Here is a 22,224-nt window from a genome sequence, read left to right on the forward strand (position 1 = left end):
ATTTTTTATGTTTTTTTTTTTTCAGGAATCCATGAGGACTACCAGCTACCATATTATGACCTGGTTCAGTCAGATCCATCAGTGGAGGAGATGAGAAAGGTGGTTTGTGAGCAGAAGCTTCGCCCTAACATTCCCAATCGCTGGCAAAGCTGCGAGGTAAAAAGAATCATGTATTTCTATAATACATTATATTTTTCCCCAAAAAATGAAATAGAGAATCAGATTAATGGAAGCATTTTAGAATACTTTACTACATTTATGTATGTTTCTCAATGATAATTGGTTGCTGCAGCTTTTGTGTTCAAATAGTTACTTAAAGGCTTGTAACGCCACAATATCAATGCTAGTTTTGTTGGCTTTTGAATGATAATCATGTGGTTTGTTAATATACACAACGTACGAATGGGTTTGTTTTCTGTTTACTTTTAGTTTAGCGCTCAAGTCAGATTTTTGCAGCTTAAAGACACAAAATTATCCGAGCGATGGCTCGCCAGCATAGAAAAACTCTTAAGTCTGGTGAGTTAAACGTTGCTGTGTGTCCTCTCTGCAGGCGTTGCGTGTCATGGCTAAGATCATGAGAGAGTGCTGGTATGCCAACGGCGCCGCCCGGCTCACGGCGCTGCGGATCAAGAAGACCCTGTCGCAGCTCAGCCAACAGGAGGGAATCAAGATGTAGACCGCAAACTACCAAACCCATTTCTGACTGGCATCCATATCATTAGCATTACATCGTTCTCATCGACATTGTTGATTCATTCGTCGCTCCTCTCCTTCGGAGCGGAAGGGAAGCTCAGACATTATTTCCCCAGTGTTGTCTGTTTCTCACCCTTAAATCACTCAATGGTGAGTTTTGCATTTAGAACTGAAGGCGTGTCGGTGCGTTGCACACCCGAATCCATTGACGGCGGATGAACGGCTGAATCTGACGAGGGACGGCAGCGCCTGACAAGGCGGTGCGAGTGGCTTTAAAGGAAGCATCGCCCGTTTTCCTCCGTGCTCCTTGACTCACGAAAGGAAGACTCTTCGAGACGAGAGTCCATCCAGACGAGCCTTCATCGCTCAGACATCCTCAGGTAGATTCAACAGCAGACACTCAGCTGGTATCACCTGAGAGACCGCTGAGCTGCCTTACATGTTCATCCTCACCGCCCCATTTGTATATTAGCCTTTCATTATTCACTTCACTCGGCTGTAAGCTACTCGCATTCATTCAATACCTTTTTCCTCTAATGTGATATGTCACATTAGCCCAATCCATAGAGACAATTTACAAACACAAACGCACGATTATACAAAGTGCTCCCACGACACTAATCCATTCTAGACTTGGGTTAACCATCATTAGTTTGACTCTACAGTGAGCACAGGGTTGTAATTGGCCGAGTTTAAGAAAACTACTCTGTTCTCAAACTGTAGATTGAAATGCAGGAAGTCCTTCATGATTCTTTCTGAAGCGTTTTGGTTGTACTGGGAGCAGCAAAATGAAGTCGTCGTCTGCTTGGACAATTTGAAAAATTGCTTTGAAGCTCAGCCGGGATGAATCGTATTCGGGCATAATTATTATTCATCGGAGATGTTGGATGTGAGTAGCAGTGAGGACTGAATCACGGACCAGAGTATTAAAACATCCTGTGCGGTCCAGTCAGAATTTTGTGCAAACTTTCTCATCGCTGCGCCGATTTTGCACCTGGTTTTGATTTTCTTACCGATGTATTATTTCCCCATCTCCCCGTGTATTATTATGGAGATGCAAAGGTCAGTTTAATTTATTGTTGTTTCTTTTCTTTTCGTTTGAGTGGCAGGGCAACTTTTTGTTCTTTTGACAACTTAAAACTGGACACGATGACCTCATTCAGTTTTGGCAAACATGCTGCATCATATGCAATTAACAGTAGATAAATGTGTATTTTCTATACTCTGCGAAAATCACAAACAACAACAACAATCAGCTGCCGCCATGCCTTCCAGTCCAGCTGTTACCGGAAAGTGCCAGTGCTTGGAAAAAGAAAAAAAAACTGTTCGTGCCAGCTGCTGTGCAAAGCATTTGTTTCTGGCGTGTATGCAGCTCTGTGTGTGTGAGAGAGAGAGAGAGAGAAAAAATTTCAAACACTTCAAAGAATGACTGATGTTGTCCCTTGAGTATAATCCGTTGGATACTAAATTTTCATGTTGAACTTCTGTTTGTGCAACAGTGCAAAGTGGTCTTCTCTGTGCGACAACATATTTGTTTCAAAGTAGAATAAGCCATAGGTTTTCCCAAGTTGTGTATATATATTTTTGGGGTTACTTTGTACAACATTTAATAAAAAATGAAAAAAGAGAAGTCATCCTTGTGAGGGACCAATGACAAGAACTTATTTTATGTACATATGCGAGAGGTCATCAGAACTGACCAGAAGAAAAAAGATGATCAAAAGATGTTCACCATTCTCATCAAAATCATCCCCTTCAAACTGGCAAGACTAAAAATCGCAGTCCTATAGAAATCCATTTGAGCATTTATTCTGTATCCTTTTTCCTCATGAGTAAAGACAATTCAGGTTTTTCCCTCCACTACTATATGACATTCTGCAAACTAATAGGACCACATTGGCATTCTAGCAGGACAACTACATGTTATTAAAAAAAGTTTAAAAAAAATCATTTTGACGGTATGATAACCAACCGGTGTTAAAACTACATTTCTAAACAATTTCTTTTTTTGAAATATTTGGCGGACAACAGTCCCAGAATGTTTGGTACAGTAAAATAATGTTCAATTAAAATGATTAGATTAATGTCAACCTTCTATTTGTGTTGTCCTTAGGGCTAATTAGTACCCGCTGGCATCATTTAATAATAATATTTTTTAAAATCTGTATTTGCAGTGGCTTTTCATCTTGCTCCCTCCCTTTTCCTCCTTAGTGTGTAACTGCTCACCCCGCCCCTCTCTGATTATGAGGAGGAAAATAGTTAATTGGAGACAATAACTTAAACAAAGTGGTTCTTTTATTCAACTCGACCATTCTTATTGTGCCCTGCTTATACGTCCTCTTAAAAAAAAAATAATAATTCTAATAATGTTAAAAAAGAGCTCGTTTGAAACCATGGTAAACCATCATACTAGTAACTGGTCCATGCCTACTAACTAGCTAACGCTATTAGTAGGGTCCAAGAGGCTACTACTGTAGTGTGTGTCAGATGCCTACATTTTGGGAATAATAGTGTTACTAATGCATCACAGTTGTTCTACTAAAGAGCAGACTAACACATTGACTTTAAACTTGAAATCAAGAAATTTGAATGCATTTAGTACAATGTTCCCAATGAGGTTTTCAAAAGTTGCCAGCCTGGCATTTGATTTTAAGGCCGGAATCAAATCATTTTTACAAGCAGATGCCGGTACACTGTACAGCCAAAATCACATGTAGCATCTGTTTTCGCCGTTTGTCAGAGTTGTGTTTGTTCTGTTGCAAATTTTGCGCTACCGTACATTTCAATCACGGGATATGTTTGCTATTTTGTGCCAAAAGCCATTGTAATACCCAGACCAAAACGTCAAATTCAATGCAGCTTGTTACATGGGCAATAGAAATCCCACATCTATTTGTGTTCACTTTGACCCCCCCGCCCAAAAAAATTATTTTGTCAAGTGTTTTTCCTAATAGCTTTGTGACGTATTGACGTGTTGTGTATTTGTCCGACACTTTCCTTTTTTTGCGAGCTGCATTGGATGTAAATATCCTCACATGGCTTAAAAAAAATCAAGTAATTCTATTCCATGTTGCAAATCAATCAAACCCGTTGCTCTCAAATTGAACAATTCTGTCTCTGATTGGTTGTTTATCCTCCAGCTCAGTGGTTTTAAGAAAAATCGAATGTACATGTTGAAACATTCTTAATTAGCCTAAATTTCCTTGAGATTCTTATAAAGCCTGAATATTGGATATCGTTCCCAAAATAATGTTCATGACCTGCTGTGGGTTTCCTTTCGATGAACACAGCTAAAGCTATCTAACCATAATTAACCCTGCGATAGGTCACATGGTTTGTTGGTGTATGTGGTGGATTGGCAATTCCGTGCCAACGCCTCAAATGATGGGTTTGAAGTCTGCTGACTCGGTGCAGGTCATACCTTTCTAGTTGATGATGAAGCAATGTTCCGCAAATAGCAAGTGAAGTCGTCGTTTTTCGTTAGTGTTAAAGAAAAATCAAGACTGAAACTTTTTTCACGTCACAAGAAAAAAAAAAGTGGATATTGTTGCGCTGTCAAAATTGAAGGTTACTGACTGGAATGATAGCTTGCTCGGTTTTAAGCCTTGGAGGATAAAGTGATTGGTGATGTTGGTGGAATAAAAGCAACATTTAGGGGCGGGACTGGGGCTTTTGTGTTCCATTAGCGACGTCATTTCTCTGGGATTATTATTACTAAACAAAAGCGGCAGCACTTCTGGTATGTCTCAACTCTGATAACTTTCATCCTTGTCTTAAAAGTCACCAGCAGCCTTTTTATTATTTCTTTCATTTTCTTTTCAAAGCCCAAGCAAGGTGACTTATCTGTACAAAAACACAACATTTGAGCTTCATCCAGCAACTTTTCACGTCCTTGATGCTTTTGTTGCCTTTCAGTCTTGTCGTCACGTGCTCTAATCTCATCGCTACGAGGGCCACACTTCACTGCAGCTTGCAGCTCAGGTTTCACTTGACTGAAACTATTTGTATTTAAGTATGCATGAAACAAACGCGCATGCACAAACAGGGACGCTTGGAAACACTTGGATACCGATTAATTAGCAGGTATAAGCTCTTTTAAAAAAACGAAAGGAAAGGAAATCATGCACCAATATAATAAAACCATAAAAAATACTAATAAACAATGTTTACTGAGGAAAAGTGAAACAAATACTATTGGACCAAGTTTTGTGAAACAGTTAAATGTTCCTCCTGTATTTTGTATCTTAACTGTTGTGTTCGGGGGGCCAAAAAGTCATTTGTTTCGTTTAATATATATATTTATTTTTTCAATTAATCGGCCTTTTGCTCCGCCATTGCCCTCAAAATCCATATTGGCCATGCCCATCTTCAATTTGTTATAAATTAGAAGTGACTTTTTACAGCACAACCCACTTCTCTGCGGTTGGCTGAGTTTTAATGAAACCGATTCAGGTCTGTTTGCAATTCTCATTTATCAATCAAAAGATGTGAGCTGCGTTGTCTGAGCTACTTGGTGTCCCAAGCCTGTCAGGTATACTCCACACGTACTGTATGCCTTTTCTAGTCGAGTAGCCGTTTTCCTGCTCTGTCTTTCAGAGCTTAAAAAAAAAAAAAGAGGGACACCGAAAACTATGCCAGCGGGCTCTACCACCTCAGACCACAAACAGCTGTGAATGTATCGACCCAGCATCCGAGCATGTACGACCAGCCGGATCGCAACCTTCGTCGCGACCCGAAAGGTCACGGCGGCAGCTTGTGAGCGTGCAAATATCTGCAACGCTGGTCGTCCTCTCTCTTTTTTTTATGCAAAAACCGCCAGAGCATCGTCCGCACAGGTTTAGTGTCTATGCTTACGTGATCCACACTGTGAAGAGGACGAGTTGCTTGGAAATCGGTTCAGGAAACGAGCACGTTGTAGCCCACCGCTCACCTACAGGGATTTAAATATTACGCAACGAGAAGGCTTGGGTCCAAAATTGCTCGGAAAGGCTGCAGTGAACCTGTCATGGCATTAAAAGTAGCAAAAAGCTTTACGATGTGTTTGTTTTTGTTTTTTTCATTAACTTTTCAAATGCCAAGACTGCACGATTGTCCATTCGCTTTGTAGAAGTCATCCAGAAGCATCGTCATAATCATAATCAACCTAACAAAACAAACAAAAAAAGATCACTTTTGAAAAGAAAATACCTCCATTTTAAAGACCAATGTGTTTTACCTCACTGTAAATAAACTCTCTATTTGTTTACTCTGAATTGTTTTATTTCTATGAAATGCTTAAGAAATTAAAGAGAAGTTTTGTTTTCTTTCTTCTGTGGTACCTTTTTTTCCCGTCACGCGGCGTCGTGTTGTGTTTGTGTCGAGTCCAAACATCGATGGAATCGATTCCACTTTTGCCATCCATGCTCTGTGTATGACCCGTTTTGGTCGTGTTGTTCTACGTGAGCTGTACAGTCAAAAGTGCTTTACAGATGTCAAGCCCCATTCTGAGCTCTGCTACAAAAATGCCTTGTTCAATATGCTCTTTGTCTTAAAAACAAACGGAGGGGTGAAAAAAGTCAAAGTGGTGTTAGAGGAGCCCCTCTCGCCACGTCACCCCTCTTGGGTTTCTAAACATATTATCTTGACTTTTTTTATATATATATATATAAATATATATAGTGTGTACAGATGAATGAGAGATCATAGGAACTAGAGGACTGAAACATGTTAACTTTTAACATAGCTGGAGTAGAAAATGGTGTGAATAAAGAATGTTTCACTACATTGTTGCTGTTTTTATTGGTCACGTGTTCAGTGTTTACAAAATTTTATATGATCACCTGTCATAAAACTGTATATACAGTAAATATACTGTATACACACAGCGCCGTTTCTTTTTTGAACAAGATTTGGGACCAAGTATCAATTGATTTGAAAATATCCGAATTTTTAAAGGAATACTTGATTAATTTAGCCATTTTCAGCAGTATGAATATATTTTGTCTCATTGTGATAACTTCATTATTTTTCATATACAGTTAATACCTTTAAAAACCCAATTTTGCCACTTGCTGTCGACTGAAGACACATCACACAAGCTCAGAAAACAGGAAACCACCAATCATGGATCAGTTTGCTAAAGTCACATGACCAAACCCAGAAAACATGAGCCGTGATTGGGCGTTAGCCGTTTCTTGAGCATGCGCGGTCATCTTCAGTCATTATCTTTATTATTAATATAATTTCTGACAAAATATCTTCTTACTGCTGAAAATGGTTAAATCAAGTGAAGTATCCCTTTACATATACACAACCAATTGGCTAACTAAGTCATATTTATAGCTAAGAGTCCACAAAGTGCTAATTAAATGCTAACATTAGCCAAGAAGTGTCCACTCTTGTCAGCAAGGTCACATACTTTTTGCTAGCTATATATTGTTACACCAAATCACTGTTCAATATGCAAATGAGATTACAAGTAGTCACATTTGTATCTGAATGGTGAATAGGTGCGCTAATGGCGTATATGCCACGGAAGGACTTCCGACTTCCTCGTTTTCACCAACCCAGAAGTCCGTGGCATCTACCCCATAGCGCTTTGTGATTTATGTCATGATATACTTACTTGCTAATAATAATTAGCAACAAAAAACACATTCCTGTATCGTTTTAGCTAAGCAATACTTACTAAGAACATTTTTTAAATACATTTAAAAGTGTTTAAAGCTTGTGACAGGTAAAACTTTTTTTATTTTTATATATATAGCGCACTTTCACCTGTCACGAGTCCATTAAAAGCCAATTTTCCATACAGCGTCCTCTTTTTAAGCTTCATAGTCATGTAGATAGAAGTGCATTTGTATGTTCCGCTTCCTCAGCAGCAGAGCCGCATCGGGGCCAACATCCATACGCCGCCATCCATCACCCGGCATACTGTCTGCAGCCTTGACAAGCAGTTCTTCACGTCAGGACAAACAGTACCCCTCCCTGCCTCACAGATAACATTGCACTCTCTCCATCTCCTCCCAGAGGCGCAGTTAGCGTTGCCGTGCAAGTCACGAGTAATCGCATCATCATTACCCGCAAACACTCACTGCATGGGCCGATTTCAAAATGTGTTGGGCGTGCACAACGCCATCTTCTTGTAAATGTATGTAAAACAAACAAACAAAAAAAAACTTAGTTGAGCTGCCTTTCGACTTTTCCCAAGGGAAATCTGTCCGCCCACTGCAGCACAAGACACTCAGAATAAACGTGTGGCACGTTGTGCGATCTTTAGAAGGCGATGGAACTCCACGGCCTCTCTTGCGGGGTAATGCAGCAGTAAGCAAGCGCTGCAGTGTGCAAACAGACCTCCGTAATGATCTACTGCATTCGTTTCCCTCATTCGCTATCGACTCGCAATTCCCATGGCATCTCTTATTATTCACAAAAGCAGGGAGGAAAGGGAATGAAGGGGAATTGAAAGCATCGGATAAGCGAAAAAAAAAAATGATGGTGACTTAAAATATTGACACTGGGCAACATTTGGACAGTTTCACTTAGGGGTGTACTCACTTTTGCTGCCAGGCGTTTCAGTCAGCTTTTGACTCCCAACTTCGTGGGAACAGGTTAAGAAAGCCAGTTTCTTTCACCGTGTATGTTCCAATACATAAAGCAAATGCCACAAAGGCTTGCTTGAGTTAGTTCAGGCAAACATTTATAGGTTGAAATAGCACTGAGTCTAAGACTGCAAGCCCAGCGTGATCTCTGACATGACGAAAATCAGTGATTCTCAGAGTAGTACGGCGGCGCCCTCTGGTGGTATTTAAAATAATTGTAAAGTTTCAACACTGCTTTAAAAAAACCCTCAAGCCACTACTACAGTGTCTTGAGTTATTGTATTGATATTGTAATCCATCACAGTGCGTTTCTTAAGGACAATTCAGTTGTATACAATTTCAAATACATCTGCACTTATCAAGTGCTTTTTTCCCCAATAATATTTATTCAGTAGCATTTTTTTTTTAAATACATTTCTGACCCTCATCCACAACTGTTTGGAGCTGTCCATTCCTATCATTTTTATGAATGTAGGCCTTAGGTTTAATTATATTAGGGCCATAATAATTACGTTTTCTGTTTCTGTGTTTAAAAAAACGTTCCAAATTAAAGGGTAAGGATGAATAAAGTTATAATAGTTTAATTAAGGATTTAACAAACAAAGCCACACCGAAAATTTCGATCCCTTTTGCCTGGCTCACACTTTGGCCATAAATGCTTTTTTTTTTTTTATAGAGTCATGACTTTGATACTTTGATTTGAAAAATGAGAATTATCACTGGAAGCGACTGTAATAGATGTTTTAATCTTAAAATGGCCTACCTCAACCCGAAACCGGGTGACAAATAGTCACAAATAAAAACCTGCGACCGAGTCAGCAGAAAGAAAGGGGGAAAGGAGTGAATCGTCGAAACCCGAACCGCGAAGCAGCGAGGGAACAACGTTTCACCTTCTCATTGCAATTTATGTTAGTTGCCAGGAGAGGGCACTGTAGCTCAATAAAGTATTGTAGTACAAAACATGAATCGCTGTCAAAACGTTTTTACGTTGTTTTTGCATTTATTTATTGTATTGCTATGTTAACATTAGTGTGAATAATATTGTAATTATGTTGTTTAGGAAATATGAAGCATGTGACTCCTATTGAATACAAATGTTTTATGGTGGTGAAAGGGAGCGTGCAAGCGTACTACTCCGTAAGGGTGGGTGGCGGCATGTGTGGATTTATTTGCAATGATGTCTCATCCCGACATCACGGCATCATACACCAACACCATCTGCCACCATTCACAGTCGGAGTCAGCTGCTTGCATTGGGCTGCTGGGTACTGGCGGGTACTGATTGTTACAGGGACGACTTGAGTGGCGCTAGGGTGGGGAGGGGGGTTAGATCTTCACCCGCAGTGTGTGTGTGTGTGTGTGTGTAGGGGGGTTGCCCCTTCTTCTTTTTTTGTCGAGCGGCATCCGCAGGCAGGGTTTGAGGATGCCGAGGGACTGCAGCTGATGGAGGCTTCTTGTCCCGCCCGATCGCCCTGACTGCGGCTTCCAGCTTTCGTTCACTGTGGAAGGGAGAGGTTGGGCTGGGGGAGACGAGACGCGACCGGGAGGCTGGTGAAGTGGAATCATCGTCATTCACTACCATAGCCTGCTCATCACATCCTGGTGATACATTTTCCTTCAAAATGTGTTTATAGCGTTTGTGTTTGGAGAGTAAAATGTAGGCCTATAGTGAAGATTGCATGCTGGTGACGAACCACGTTGTTATGGTTTACCTCAAGAGAGCCGTGAAACTATAATTACCTTCATATTATTTGTATGTACACAAAAAAATCATAACTAGTTTTGTATTCAAGTTAGCAATCTTCAGCTATTCAATTTATTTCAATATAGATTGTTATTATTCTGTGAGTGCGACACCTGTGCATTAAAATGTGTCATATAAAATGTAAACACACAATGTGTAATTTTCACATGAACATGACGTTTTAACCAAGTGTGTCCGTGGATTGGTTTAATTCCTTTCGTCTTCCTGTAATGGTACGCGAAATAATTAGAAGAAGTAAATGTGGTATTTAATTTTGACTACATTTTTCAATGTGATTTTTAGGAATAAAAACACTATAATTGTTTGATTAACACTAGGCCTACAACTTACTGCATTTAATGTTGGCAATGATGGTGGTGGTAATTTGCATACATTTTTTAATAACACTCTACAGTACAAAGTCAAGATTCAAAATGTTTATATGAACAAATACACTGTGCAATGAAATTTTTAACTAAATAGTACAGCAAAAACTAAATTATGCAATTTATGACAACTCTGAGAAATATTTATAATCCAGTATAGGATGGAGATGAAAAGCTCTAGTTTAGCAAATTTTGACTACAATGAGGTGTTTATTAATGTATTTTGTAAATGGGAATTTCTTACTCAATAAATATAGGGACAGTCTAATGGTGTCTGCAGTTTTTCCTTGTTATTGTTGATAGTGTTGTTGTCTCTTTTACGAAACGCGTTTTTATTTATGGTTCCAGCGTTCCGGCGGATTTTTTGACCCTCCGGAGCCGCCGTAGAGATGGGAGACAACATGTCAAAGCGCCTGAAGCTGATTTCGGTGACAGAAGCTGAGATGGAGGAGCGTTCTTTTGCCAACCCTTACGCTGACTGGGACCAAGGAACCCTCACGTCCAATTCTGGAGCAGAAGTGGATTACCATGAACCGTTTGACGAAGAAGGACAGGCGAGTTGCCCTGTGGTTGTGCGGAATTTAATGACAAATGAAGTACCATTTACCACACGTAGGCTGTGGTGCATGCTAGCATAAATAAGGAATGGCTAACATGGACATTTTGTCACAGGTGCTTGCTTTCACACTTTTAAATACGATTTAAGTATAACTAAAATGCTGCGTAGTGGAATAAGGTTCGAAGATTGTTACGCAAAATACTACAATTCAAATAACTTCTGACATTTATCAAAATAAGTGTCTATTTTGCCGTGATTGGCAACGCGCCAGATAGCGCAAAAAACAACAACATTGCCTATATCCAATGTCAATGTTAAAAATAACACGTTATTTTTCAGCGACTTATTTAAATAAGCAACATAATAATAAGATAATAATAATAACAGATGTATGGACATAGTAATTGACTCATACACATCCTTATGTAGCCTACTGTATTCTGTCGTTCTCAGGTGAGCTCATCCTTCCAAAGGAAGGTCCAGAGTAAGATAAAAGATCTGCTTCAGCAAATGGAGGAGGGCCTGAAGACTGCCGACCCTCACGACTTCTCCACTTACACTGGATGGACAGGTCTGTGAAGATTATTAATCGACACTAATCCCACAATGAAAATGTTGCCTCTCTTCTATCCAGGGATTGCTTTACTGTACGTGCAGCTGTATCGTGGCTCCAATGACGCTGCACACCTGCAAAGGGCACTGGACTACGTGAAGAGATCAATGAGGATTCTGAACGGGCGAAAAGTGACTTTCCTTTGTGGTGACGCCGGCCCGCTGGCAGTGGGTGCGGTGGTCCACCACAAGCTGGGCAACACTGCTGACAGCAACGACTGTCTTTCTAGGTGAGCCTTCCGGACTGACATTTTTCATTTATTTTCGTTTTTTGATTCCGTTTTCCAGACTTTCTGCAAATTGAATCGACTTTTTCCCCACTCAGGCTCCTGCAGCTGCAGCGATCCGTGCTCAGTTCAGATTCCGAGACGCCAGATGAGCTTCTGTATGGACGAGCCGGTTACCTGTACGCGCTTCTGTATGTTAACAAGGAAATAGGAGGCGACACTGTGGATGAAGCCACCGTTGCAAAAGTGAGCCATGCACTCATTTTGTGCTTTTAAATACAGTTTTTAAAAACCCATTTTTAGATTAAAGTCACATATTTATCTTTTTTTTTTTTTCCCCTATGAAAGAGCTGAGTGTGACCATGCCAGTAGATTGAGGTAAAAATAAAAATGTTGCTTTGAAGCAGCAGTTTCCTGCAGCACTGCAGTGCAGTTAACCAGTTTTGTGCTCATAAATCTGGCCTGGCCACCACAGCTCATTGCCTTTATCAAACTGTGCCTCGGGGTGCAGTTAGCAAGTGTTGTTTCCTTTTTGTTTTTTTCTCAGCGTTCTGGGAGTCTGCAGTTATCTTTGATAGTCACTTCATAAGCTGTCTGCGAGCTTTTTCGCTTTACGGCCTAGTTAAATTGTTTTATTCAGAATCAGAATGAGGTTTATTGGCCGAGTATGTCAAAACATACAAGGAATTTCTTTTCACAGGCAACCCGCCTGAGAAACATGAAAAATGATGATTGTTATTATTATGATTTTTTTCCCCCCAACATTAATTCATGGCCAACAGAGGGAGACAGAATGGGAAGCCTGGCCGTTCGCTAATTTTGAGATGGAAAAAAGAAAAACAAGATGTGGAAAACTTCAATGAATATTATTACTACAATTATTATTATTATTATTAATTATTATTGGAAGTATTATTGCTTAGCTTTCTTAACAATAATTCATAAGTGTGTGTTGGTGGAAATGTGCATCACTACTTCATTTTTAATTATTAACTCATTTGCTCCCCAAAACGTATGCATTTGATCTATTTTAAATATTACCATTGTCCGAAAAACGTATTCATACGTTTTTTAAATGTTTTTTTTTTTTTAATGCTAGAGCATACAGAACGTTTTGATGTAGCCTCTCAGCTGAAGACAACGGTTGAGGCAATGGTATTTATTACAAAAACAGCCAGCAGGTGGCAGTAGCGTATAAGAGATCAACCAGTTCTTTTCCCCACAGTTTTAAACAGATTTGTGAATAATGATGAAACTTAGCTATATTCTAATGGTAATTGCTCCAAAACGGAAACAGATATAAGTGTACTTTTTTTTTCCTGATGAAAGAACAGACTCTCATCTTTCTTTTGGTATGTTCCATGTTTTTATAGCAATAGTAAAATAGTAAAAATCCAGTAAAACAGCCGGGAGCGAAGGGGGTTGCTTCAGTGAAAATAAATTCAACCAATGTCCGATTCTACTTCATTTTTTCCAAACATCGAAAAAGTGTTAGGAGCTTTTCTTAAGACTGTTTCCGTCTCCATCCCAGGTGGTGTCGGCCATTATTGAATCTGGGAAGAATCTGTCAGCAGAGCTGAAGAAGACTGAACGCTGCCCTCTGCTGTACGAATGGCACAAGAAGCAGTACATCGGCGCTGCCCATGGCCTGGCTGGTATCTTTTACATGCTCATGCAGGTAAATAAATTGGGCGATGTCACGTGTGAGACGACGTGGCCCAGTAAAACGTGTCTTATCTGTTCAGCCGGGGGCGAGGGTCCACCCCGACGTGCTGTCCGAGTTGGTTCGGCCCAGCATCGATTATATCCGCCACAAGAGATTTCGTTCCGGCAACTTCCCGTCGTCGCTGAGCAACGAGAGCGACCGACTGGTTCACTGGTGCCACGGAGCGCCTGGCGTCATCCACGTGCTCATCATGGCTCATAAGGTAAGAAAGCGGCTCCGGTGATTCTAAAATGTCCAAGTTGAAGTTATTGGAAATGTTGTGGGAAATTTATTCATCTGTTTATAAAACAGAGTTCGAGGGTGAGCGAGTTGAGCTTGTCCCGCGCTCACTATATTTCTTTTTAATAGCCCGACTTCACACTCACTGTTGCTATAAATTGTTGTTGAATTCCCTCCCTTCTTTTGTCAGCGAGCCGCTTGGCACCAAAAGTGCTGTTAGCGCTCAGACTGCAGTCACGAATCCGCACAAACCTCAGCGAGAGCCACATGAAGCTCATCTCCGGCGCAACATTACAAGTCCTTAAAGGGGAACATTTTTGTTTGGCTGTATACAAATAGTTGGGCCACCCGCGAAGTGTGAAATTAAACAAGCTTGTAAATCCTTTATGAGCTGTCTATTTTCTTTGAAAAGAAAGCAGTTCTGCCCCGCTGTAGTGAGAATTTGACCTTTTAGATGCATTTCACAGCAATTCTACTGCCGCTCGTGTCTGCAGGTTTTCAAAGAGGACAAGTACCTGAAGGAAGCGGTAGAATGTGGCGAGGTGATCTGGCAGAGGGGTCTTCTCCGGAAAGGCTACGGCATCTGCCACGGGACCGCCGGCAACGGCTACGCCTTCCTGTCCTTGTACAAGCTCACCCAGGAGAAGAAGTACCTGTACCGTGCCTGCAAGGTAATCAACGGCTGATAGTGGAGAAAAAAATAAAGCAAAGTCCTCCTCGGCAGTAGGCGGCACTATAACGCGGCCGTTTGACACTGAATCATTTGCGTCAGAAAGAAAAAAAAATTGTCATTGCGTTAAATGAAATTGAGGTATCGGTACTCTGTGTTGGTGAGTGCTCATCGTTGAGTTAAAAAAAAATATTATTATTTATTTATAACATTTTAAGTTTTTAAAGTTATTTAAAAAATGTATATTCCGTTCCTTCAGTTTTCCGAATGGTGTTTGGATTATGGGACTCACGGCTGCCGCATCCCTGACAGACCCTACTCGCTTTTCGAAGGTATAATCAATCCCCCATGTCACGTTCAACAACATTTTCATATGATTTCCGTGACTGATAATCTAATTCTCAACAGTTACTTTAGCTTGCTTATTCCATTTTACATTAATGATTGTTGATTAATACGCCGCCATTTCGCCCATCAGGCATGGCGGGCACCATCCACTACCTGTCGGAAATGGCCGCACCCGAAGCTTCCCGTTTCCCTGCCTTTGAACTGTAATCTGCTAAAGTTTGGATGTGATATCATCTCCGTTTCTTTTAAGTCATTTCAAACCACCAAAATATTAGGGGCGGATTTTTGGACCAAACTACACTTAAAGGTCAACTTTGAGGGCCTTTGCTATCAACACTGGTATGACTTTGGGCAACTATGGAAAGCCATTGTCACATATCCTTTAAAAAACACATGTGTACGTGAACGTATCGTATTTGTATTCACATGCATGCCCAAGTGGTTCTTCATGTCCTGTTAGTAATGTGATTTTTCCTTTTTCCCTTCCTGTTCCATTTTTAAACAAAAAAAAAGTTTTTTTTGTCTTTTCTCTCAAAAGGTATGTTTTTGTGTGTGTTTAGCAAACCAAACATTAATGCATGTTTGACGATAACCCAGAAATGAAATAATTAGCCTCTGAAATGGTAGCAAAAACACATAACTGGTATATTAATGATTCATCCAAAGACGTTCTGTTCATTTGAAGCACCTCAAAAATGTTTTATAAAAATACGACGGAAGAGGATTAGAGCCAGTGAAGAGAGAAAAAAAAAGTTTGGCAGCCTTCTCACTTTATTTTCACTTTAACGTCGGAATTCTGACTTTAATCTCAAAATTCAGATTTTAAAGTCAGAATTCTCACTTTAGTCTTTATTCTCAGAATTTAAAGTGAGAATTCTGACTTTAAAGTGAGAATTATCACTTTAATCTCAGAATTCTCTTTTTAAAGTCGGAATTCTGACTTTAAAGCGAGAATTCTGAGAATAAAGTCTGAATCCTGACTAAAGTGACAATTCTGAGGGGGGGGGGATCTGAATTCTGACCTTATTCTCAAAATACTGACTTTATTCTCAGAATTCTAACTTTATTCTCAGAATTTTGACTTTAAATTCAAAATTCTCACTTTAAGGTCAGAATTATCACTTTAAAGTCAGAATTCTGAGAATAAAGTCAGAATTCTCAATTTAATCTCAGAATTCAGATTTTAAAGTCAGAATTCTCACTTTAAAGTGAGAATTCTGAGTTTAAAATCAGAATTCTGACTTTTTTCTAAGAAATCTAACTTTAATCTCAGAATTCAGATTTTAAAGTCAGAATTTTCACTTTAGTCTTTATTCTGACTTTAAAATCAGAATTCTGACTTTTTTTTCTAAGAAATCTAACTTTAATCTCAGAATTCTGATAAATACTACAATGACCAACATCAAAACAGAAGGTAGCGTAGTGTTCATCAAAAAACAAGAACATTAGCACTTAAGCACTTAAATACTGTATAGGGGAGAAAAAAAAAACTTAAATTATTATTCTATTAATGTTACACTCATTGAATTTCACAAAATGTTTGAAAACACTCCCTGGTAGTTACGTTGAATTGGATCTGATGTGTGAAAGTATTTATCGCACACTACGTACTGCTGCTAACACAATGGTCATTAATGAGGCCGACAGCATATGAATGAACATGAATGCCTAATTCTCCTAATGGGATGTTGTCCTGCGTGTCCCTCACTGTGTTTTTATCTGAAATGTGTCCTGTTTGTTTGTCCAGCCAATGTGTATAATGATCCAATAATATTGTATAAATTATGGAAAAAAATCACATGTACTACTTGTTTTGCAGTATATTTTACAAAAAAACAAAATACACTGTGGCTCAATTGTGTTTTTTGCGGTTTGTAAACGGGACAATGAGAATATAGTTTTACAGTTTTGAGTGAAAACAAAGAGGGACTGAACCAGAGCCCTGCAGCACACCGAACAGAAATGGTCCGTATACAGTAAAGTCTCTGGATTACAAAATGGGAAGGAGGCAGTTTGGGGACACATTTCTTTTCCTTTTTTTTCCTCATGTTTATGACTTATCAACTAAAAATACTTTTTAAAAAAAATGCACTGACACAAATCATATCTGACTTTTTATTACATGGCATATTTTGATGGCATTATACATTGTGCAGTTGGGAGGCAAAAGGAAGCTGGTGATGGTGAATCCACCTGATCCAATTGAATGAAGAGAAAATAAGCGGTGAATGCAAATGAATGTGTGAGTGTGCATCTAGATTCGGACTGCTGTGCCTGTTTTTGTTTTTTTCTTTAAGTCTCCGGGACAACAAAGGGGTGCCACAGTCCTCACAGCAACCGTTAAGGTTCAAATAAATGGCGTCCTTCCGTCTTCGTCTTATTGTGCTTTCAGATGTTACTTCTTGTCCCCGTTGTGGAAAATTTGTTCATAGGACGGTGGCGGGTGGTTGCAGTAAGATGGCGGTGGGGGGTATGAGGCCAGCATCATGTGGGTGGAGCCGGGCTGCGGCGGGTACGTGGGGTGCGTCATGGCGAGCGTCGGGTCACCGCCCGTCATCCCGTTCACGCCGAAGCCCTGCATACTTCCTGGCTGCTGGGAAACTACACAGAACATAGACAACTTGTGAGGAATGCAGTTGTTTGAATGTTTATTATTAGCTATGCTAATTTCCGTTAGCCCAGCTAGAGAGTTTTGCCTTATATGTTAGCATTAAGCTTTTTGTTAGGGTGAACTTGGTGTTTAAATATACAATATTTAATCATTTTTAGTTGTTTTACGGTAAATGTATACATGGTTTTTGGAGGCTATTCTAAACGAGTAATTGGTATCAAGGAAGTATGTCAAACCAGATTTTTACTCAATGCTTTAATTTACCCGGCGTGGTGACAGGGGGTCTGGTGAAGGACACGTTGAAGACAGGCTCATCTCTCAGAGACGAGGGGTACATCCTTCGACGGATGAAGAAGCCGGCGCCGCAGCAGAACAGCACGCCCATCATCAGGAGCACCCTGATGACCAAATGACCAAGACGGCGGATGGAGAATGAAAATAAACATTTGTAGGTTGTCCTAACTTCTGACGGCAGAATACTCACCAGAAGTACCAAAGTCTCTGGATGGACAGCGCTCTCACACAGCAGCGAGTGCCGCAGCAGTCCTCGTACGAGCGACATCTGGATTTTGACGGGAACACAGACAACAGTTAGCGCAGGTAAAGCACTAATCCCACATGGTTAGCCATAGCATATATTATTAGCTTCCTAGTTAGCGTTCATCCGTTCCAGTTAAATGAGTTATATGAAGTACTTACATGAAGTATATTGGGTATCCGCCTTCAAAATACCAGCAGTACTTTTTGGCCTCTACAGCCTGTTGAAAAAAAGAAGAAAAAAAAAGACACATTGGAACAATACTTTAGATGTTCATTTTATCATTTGCTACAAATTATTTGTATGGTAATTTACCATTTCAGGGAAACTCAAACGCCACAATAGAGACAATATCACAGATATTGAAAGAATTTACAGTAGTTTAGCTTCAATGCTAACTTCCATTAGCCCATCTATAGTTTCACATGATGTGTTAGCATTAAGCCAGCAGAATTTCGTTTTGATAAAACTAGTGTTTGAACATTTTCCAGTGCCGTTCTAATATGACTATATTAGGCTATTCTTTTTAATCATTAAATATTAGCATTCAAATTATTTGTATGGTAATTTGAAGGGAACTCAAACACCACAACAGAGACAATATCATAGACAAATTTTCAAAGCATTTACAGTAGTTTAGCTTCAATGCTAACTCCCATTCATAGTTTCACATTATATGTTAGCATTAAGCTAGCACAATTTAGTTGGATACAATTTGTATTTGTTTGAAGAATTTTAACGTTTAATTCTAATTAATTTGTTTTATGACTTTATATCTATGACATTGTAGTTCGAACATGACTCAAATGTAAAGAGATAAAACAAACAAAAGGCAGTTCAACAACCTGAACAAGTTACTATAGCAGGTTAGTTCCTTTCATCAATAATATCAAATATTGTGGAAATGACCACCAATGAGTGTCAGTTAAAAGTTTTTCTTATAAAGCTATTGTATCTTGTGCAAGTGTACCTAAACATGTGCCCGAGTGACTCAAACAAGTGACTAGCTATATCATAACACCCATTTGTACACATTGTCACAGTCCAATTTGTGATTTAAGGTCACAACCTCCGAATGCTCCCTTTTGCCGCCATGAGAATGCCGAGCGCCGCTGCCGGCTGTCTGCTTAATTAACTGCCTTTGAAATGATCTCCCCGTGCGCGCATGAGACTGCCGGCTTGATCAGATTATTTGCAAGAAGTAGCTGAGAGGACCCGGAGCAGACCCGGGCGGAGTACGACCCCCAAGGGCCGCATTTGGCCCATCATCGGGAGTCCCTGGCTGGCCCTTGTGAGGTCATCATGAGGTCAAAATAAAACTAGCTAGGTGGTACTTAGCAACAAATATAATTGAAAATATGCACATTTTGGATGTGCTTTGATATGACATAACACTGAAACATTAAAGTGAATTATTTTCAGTCCTGAAAGGAAACCAAAATCATTGAGTGCTCTCGGGATTATAAGTAGCACAGTGAAAGTTGTTGTTTCCTGTGGAAAGTAACACTGTAAAAGTAGCAGCCTCATCCCACCCATTATGAGATAACACGAAAAAATTGGTGCAACCTTGAGGACTCGGACTCATTTACATTCTGCAGCGTTTTTATTTTCAGCCATGTTCGATTGTTTTCAAGGTCACCAGTAAGCCACAATATAATAAAGATAAGAATTTGACTGATTTACAAGACTTTGTTATATTGTATTTGTTTAACATTACAACGGAGAGATAAATCGTCAAAATGTTTGATTTATTATTATTGTCATCATTATTACCATGATTTTTGTTTTATATTATAAAAAAATGATCTGCAAAAATCACCCAAAAAACGGACGTTTTTTGTTTTTTTAACATGAAGAGCTAATATTGGCTGATTAAATAAATTGGGCCCAATTATTATTATTTTTTTTGTAGTTTTAAACACATTTAAACGCATTAAAAGTTGGTGGCTGTTTCGGGTTACTTCTTCTTCCCAATTTGTAATTCATTTTGACACAAACCGGAAACTTTTTATTTCACATTCCAGACTTTGCCACAATCCATTTTCCATGTCTGGACCTAATTGACCAAATTTACCGCCAATGGCCGTCATCCAGCCCTGTTCATTGTCTTCCTCCAATTAGACGGAGTGAAAGAACTGACAGAGCAGGAAAATGCCCCTCTCTGTGCTCCCGTGGGACAAGAATGACTCTTACACAACCAACAAATGTGCGCCGCTGATTTAAAAGCTGCTCGGAGGTTTTAGCCAGAGGACATCGGATGAGGGTTGAATAGTTCAAATGGTTCGACGCTGAACATTAAAGCCCTTAGAAGCGCGGGAGTGCATGTGGCGATCCGGCCGTTTCGCCTTTTGTAGAAAGGCGATCAATAATGAACCTACCTTGCACTCTCTCAAAGGAGGAATATACAATTATGGAATATTTGTCTTATAATATACAATATACAAAGTCGTTTTCTGAAACAATTAATTTTCATTATCTGAGCAAACGTTTGATTGTCAGAGTGTTCTGAAACGACATCAGAATCAGAAACACAGTCACGCCGTTAAAGAGCCCGATTCCGACCACGCTGCCTATGTACATTTAAAATGGATGAGCTCGGTCAGATGAGTGAGGATAAAATAATAATGATTCGCGTTAATAATAAATGTATATGAGTGTCAGCGGTGGGCTGTAAGAGGAAATGGGAATCGTGACCACGGCGTTAGCTTCAGAACAAACCTTATTGTCACCCACAGAGGAACTTCAAACCCCCAAAATTACTGAACATGCAGTGTTAGCATAATGGACTATTTTGCCTAAATAGAGCTCCTCAACTCACAAATCGCTGACACCAAGATGCCACCAGATGGCACCAGAGCAACACTGTCATTTGACCTGAGCAAAAAAAAAAAAATGGTGGGCGGACAACCAGTCCAGGGTATTCCCCACCTGAAACATACCTTTTTTTTTTTTTTTTTTACAATTGTCTATAGATGCCACAAGATGGCGACAAAATACTTCCCCCCCCCCCTATATTACACAAGGATATGGTTTGATTAAATGAAGAATGTGAGAAAAGAAGCTCCTCCCCTTCAATTTAACATAATCATGCTATCAGGTGGTGCTAAAGCAATATTTGTATATTAGACACAAAATTGCAAATTCGAATCTGCTCCAAATCACTTTAGGTTAAACAAATAAAAAATAAGTGAGTTTTTTCAGCAAGTGAGAAATCTGTTAATGCCAAACCTAATATCTGTTCGCCGTATATTCATTTTAAGACGTCAAGAGGTGACGAGGTACATTGTTGACATCTAAAAAAAATAAATAATGAAATATTGCATAACATTTAGCCATACAAAGGACCAACAACGTAACGTGGGGATTAAGGGGGTTTCAACCCATAAACAAAATATAAAATGAGAATGAATCAGACAATAGATAGATATTCATTTTTTTCAGGACCAAATTCTCGTGATCTCGACCTCAGCTGACAAGACAATGGAAGAGAAGCAAGGCTGTCAGTCTCACAGTTAGGATTTGTTTGAAGTCCAATTGTTCATTGCTATTTTTTTGCAAGCCGATTTGATCAAAACGTGTCCTACATCCCATTGATGTCCTACTCTGACCTCTATGATATCGTGTCATTTTTATTCCACGGGAGCGAAAGTTAAATTGTTGTGGAGCCTGGTGGAACAAACGTATTTGATTTTTATTTATTTATTATTATTTTGTAAAATCACAAATGGAGAACAAACAACCCGCTTCTAGCCTACAATTCCCCTTCAATCTCCGACAAAAAAAACCCCACTCCGATCTTGACTCACCTCTAGAAATAGCCAGAATGTCAAGGCTAAATCGGTCCGAGGATTCCTCATCTCTCCGCCGGTCAAAGTAACCGCTCCACGAAAAAAGGGCCGACGTGGAGGCTCCTTTATGGCCGCGTCGCTTTCATTCCTGCTCCCGGGGATCCGCGGAGATCACATCCGGCCGGTCCGCCAGCACCGCGGGAGTGCGTCTGGCGCCCGGTACGGAGGAAGAAGACAAGACAGGCTCGGTGAGACGACGGAGGATTTGCTTCCGTGCTAGCACGCCCCTTTCGCACCCTCGCCGTCGTCGCCCGCTCAACTCACACGTTTCATTGTACATCGGCTTTAGTACTAGTGTCATAAATTCCCTGATCAAGCTCCTCATTGAAATGTATTGAAATGCCAGTAATCTATTCCACTTTTCTTTTTTTTGGTAATTATTATTATTTATTTATTTTTATTTGTTATTTGTATTGTTTTGGGTGGGGATCAGAATAATAGTATTTATTTTTTTTAGACTATT

General features: G+C 39.8%; 3 protein-coding genes across 3 annotated transcripts in view; 2 read left to right on the plus strand and 1 right to left on the minus strand.

The window, feature by feature from the left end:
• tgfbr1b (transforming growth factor, beta receptor 1 b) overlaps positions 1-6,456 on the plus strand; it is a 32,583-nt gene extending 26,127 nt beyond the window's left edge. Inside the window, exons 8-9 of the mRNA XM_086065752.1 lie at positions 26-156; positions 551-6,456. Of these exons, the coding sequence (XP_085921878.1) occupies positions 26-156; positions 551-676 (257 nt within the window). The 3' untranslated portion in view covers positions 677-6,456. The remainder of the gene's footprint in view (positions 1-25; positions 157-550) is intronic.
• Positions 6,457-9,603: 3,147 nt separating this feature from the next.
• lancl2 (LanC lantibiotic synthetase component C-like 2 (bacterial)) lies at positions 9,604-16,625 on the plus strand. Its single transcript, XM_086066401.1, has 10 exons — positions 9,604-9,875; positions 10,752-10,957; positions 11,416-11,533; positions 11,597-11,804; positions 11,900-12,047; positions 13,333-13,479; positions 13,547-13,729; positions 14,241-14,417; positions 14,676-14,748; positions 14,895-16,625. Exons 2-10 carry the CDS (start codon positions 10,793-10,795, stop codon positions 14,969-14,971), a joined length of 1,296 nt encoding a protein of 431 aa, XP_085922527.1. The 5' UTR covers positions 9,604-9,875; positions 10,752-10,792; the 3' UTR covers positions 14,972-16,625.
• A 240-nt stretch (positions 16,626-16,865) lies between these two features.
• On the minus strand, positions 16,866-22,020 carry vopp1b (VOPP1 WW domain binding protein b). The gene is made up of 5 exons (XM_086066402.1): positions 21,720-22,020; positions 18,075-18,133; positions 17,860-17,937; positions 17,640-17,773; positions 16,866-17,365 (listed from the first exon to the last, which is right to left on the minus strand). The coding sequence occupies exons 1-5, from the start codon at positions 21,768-21,770 to the stop codon at positions 17,160-17,162; spliced, it is 528 nt and encodes a 175-aa protein (XP_085922528.1). The 5' UTR covers positions 21,771-22,020; the 3' UTR covers positions 16,866-17,159.
• Between the last annotated feature and the right edge of the window lie 204 nt (positions 22,021-22,224).

This window comes from Leptonotus elevatus, chromosome 21 (assembly GCF_054856555.1).
Source record: "Leptonotus elevatus isolate MCC_2025b chromosome 21, RoL_Lele_1.0, whole genome shotgun sequence".
Taxonomy (NCBI): domain Eukaryota; kingdom Metazoa; phylum Chordata; class Actinopteri; order Syngnathiformes; family Syngnathidae; genus Leptonotus; species Leptonotus elevatus.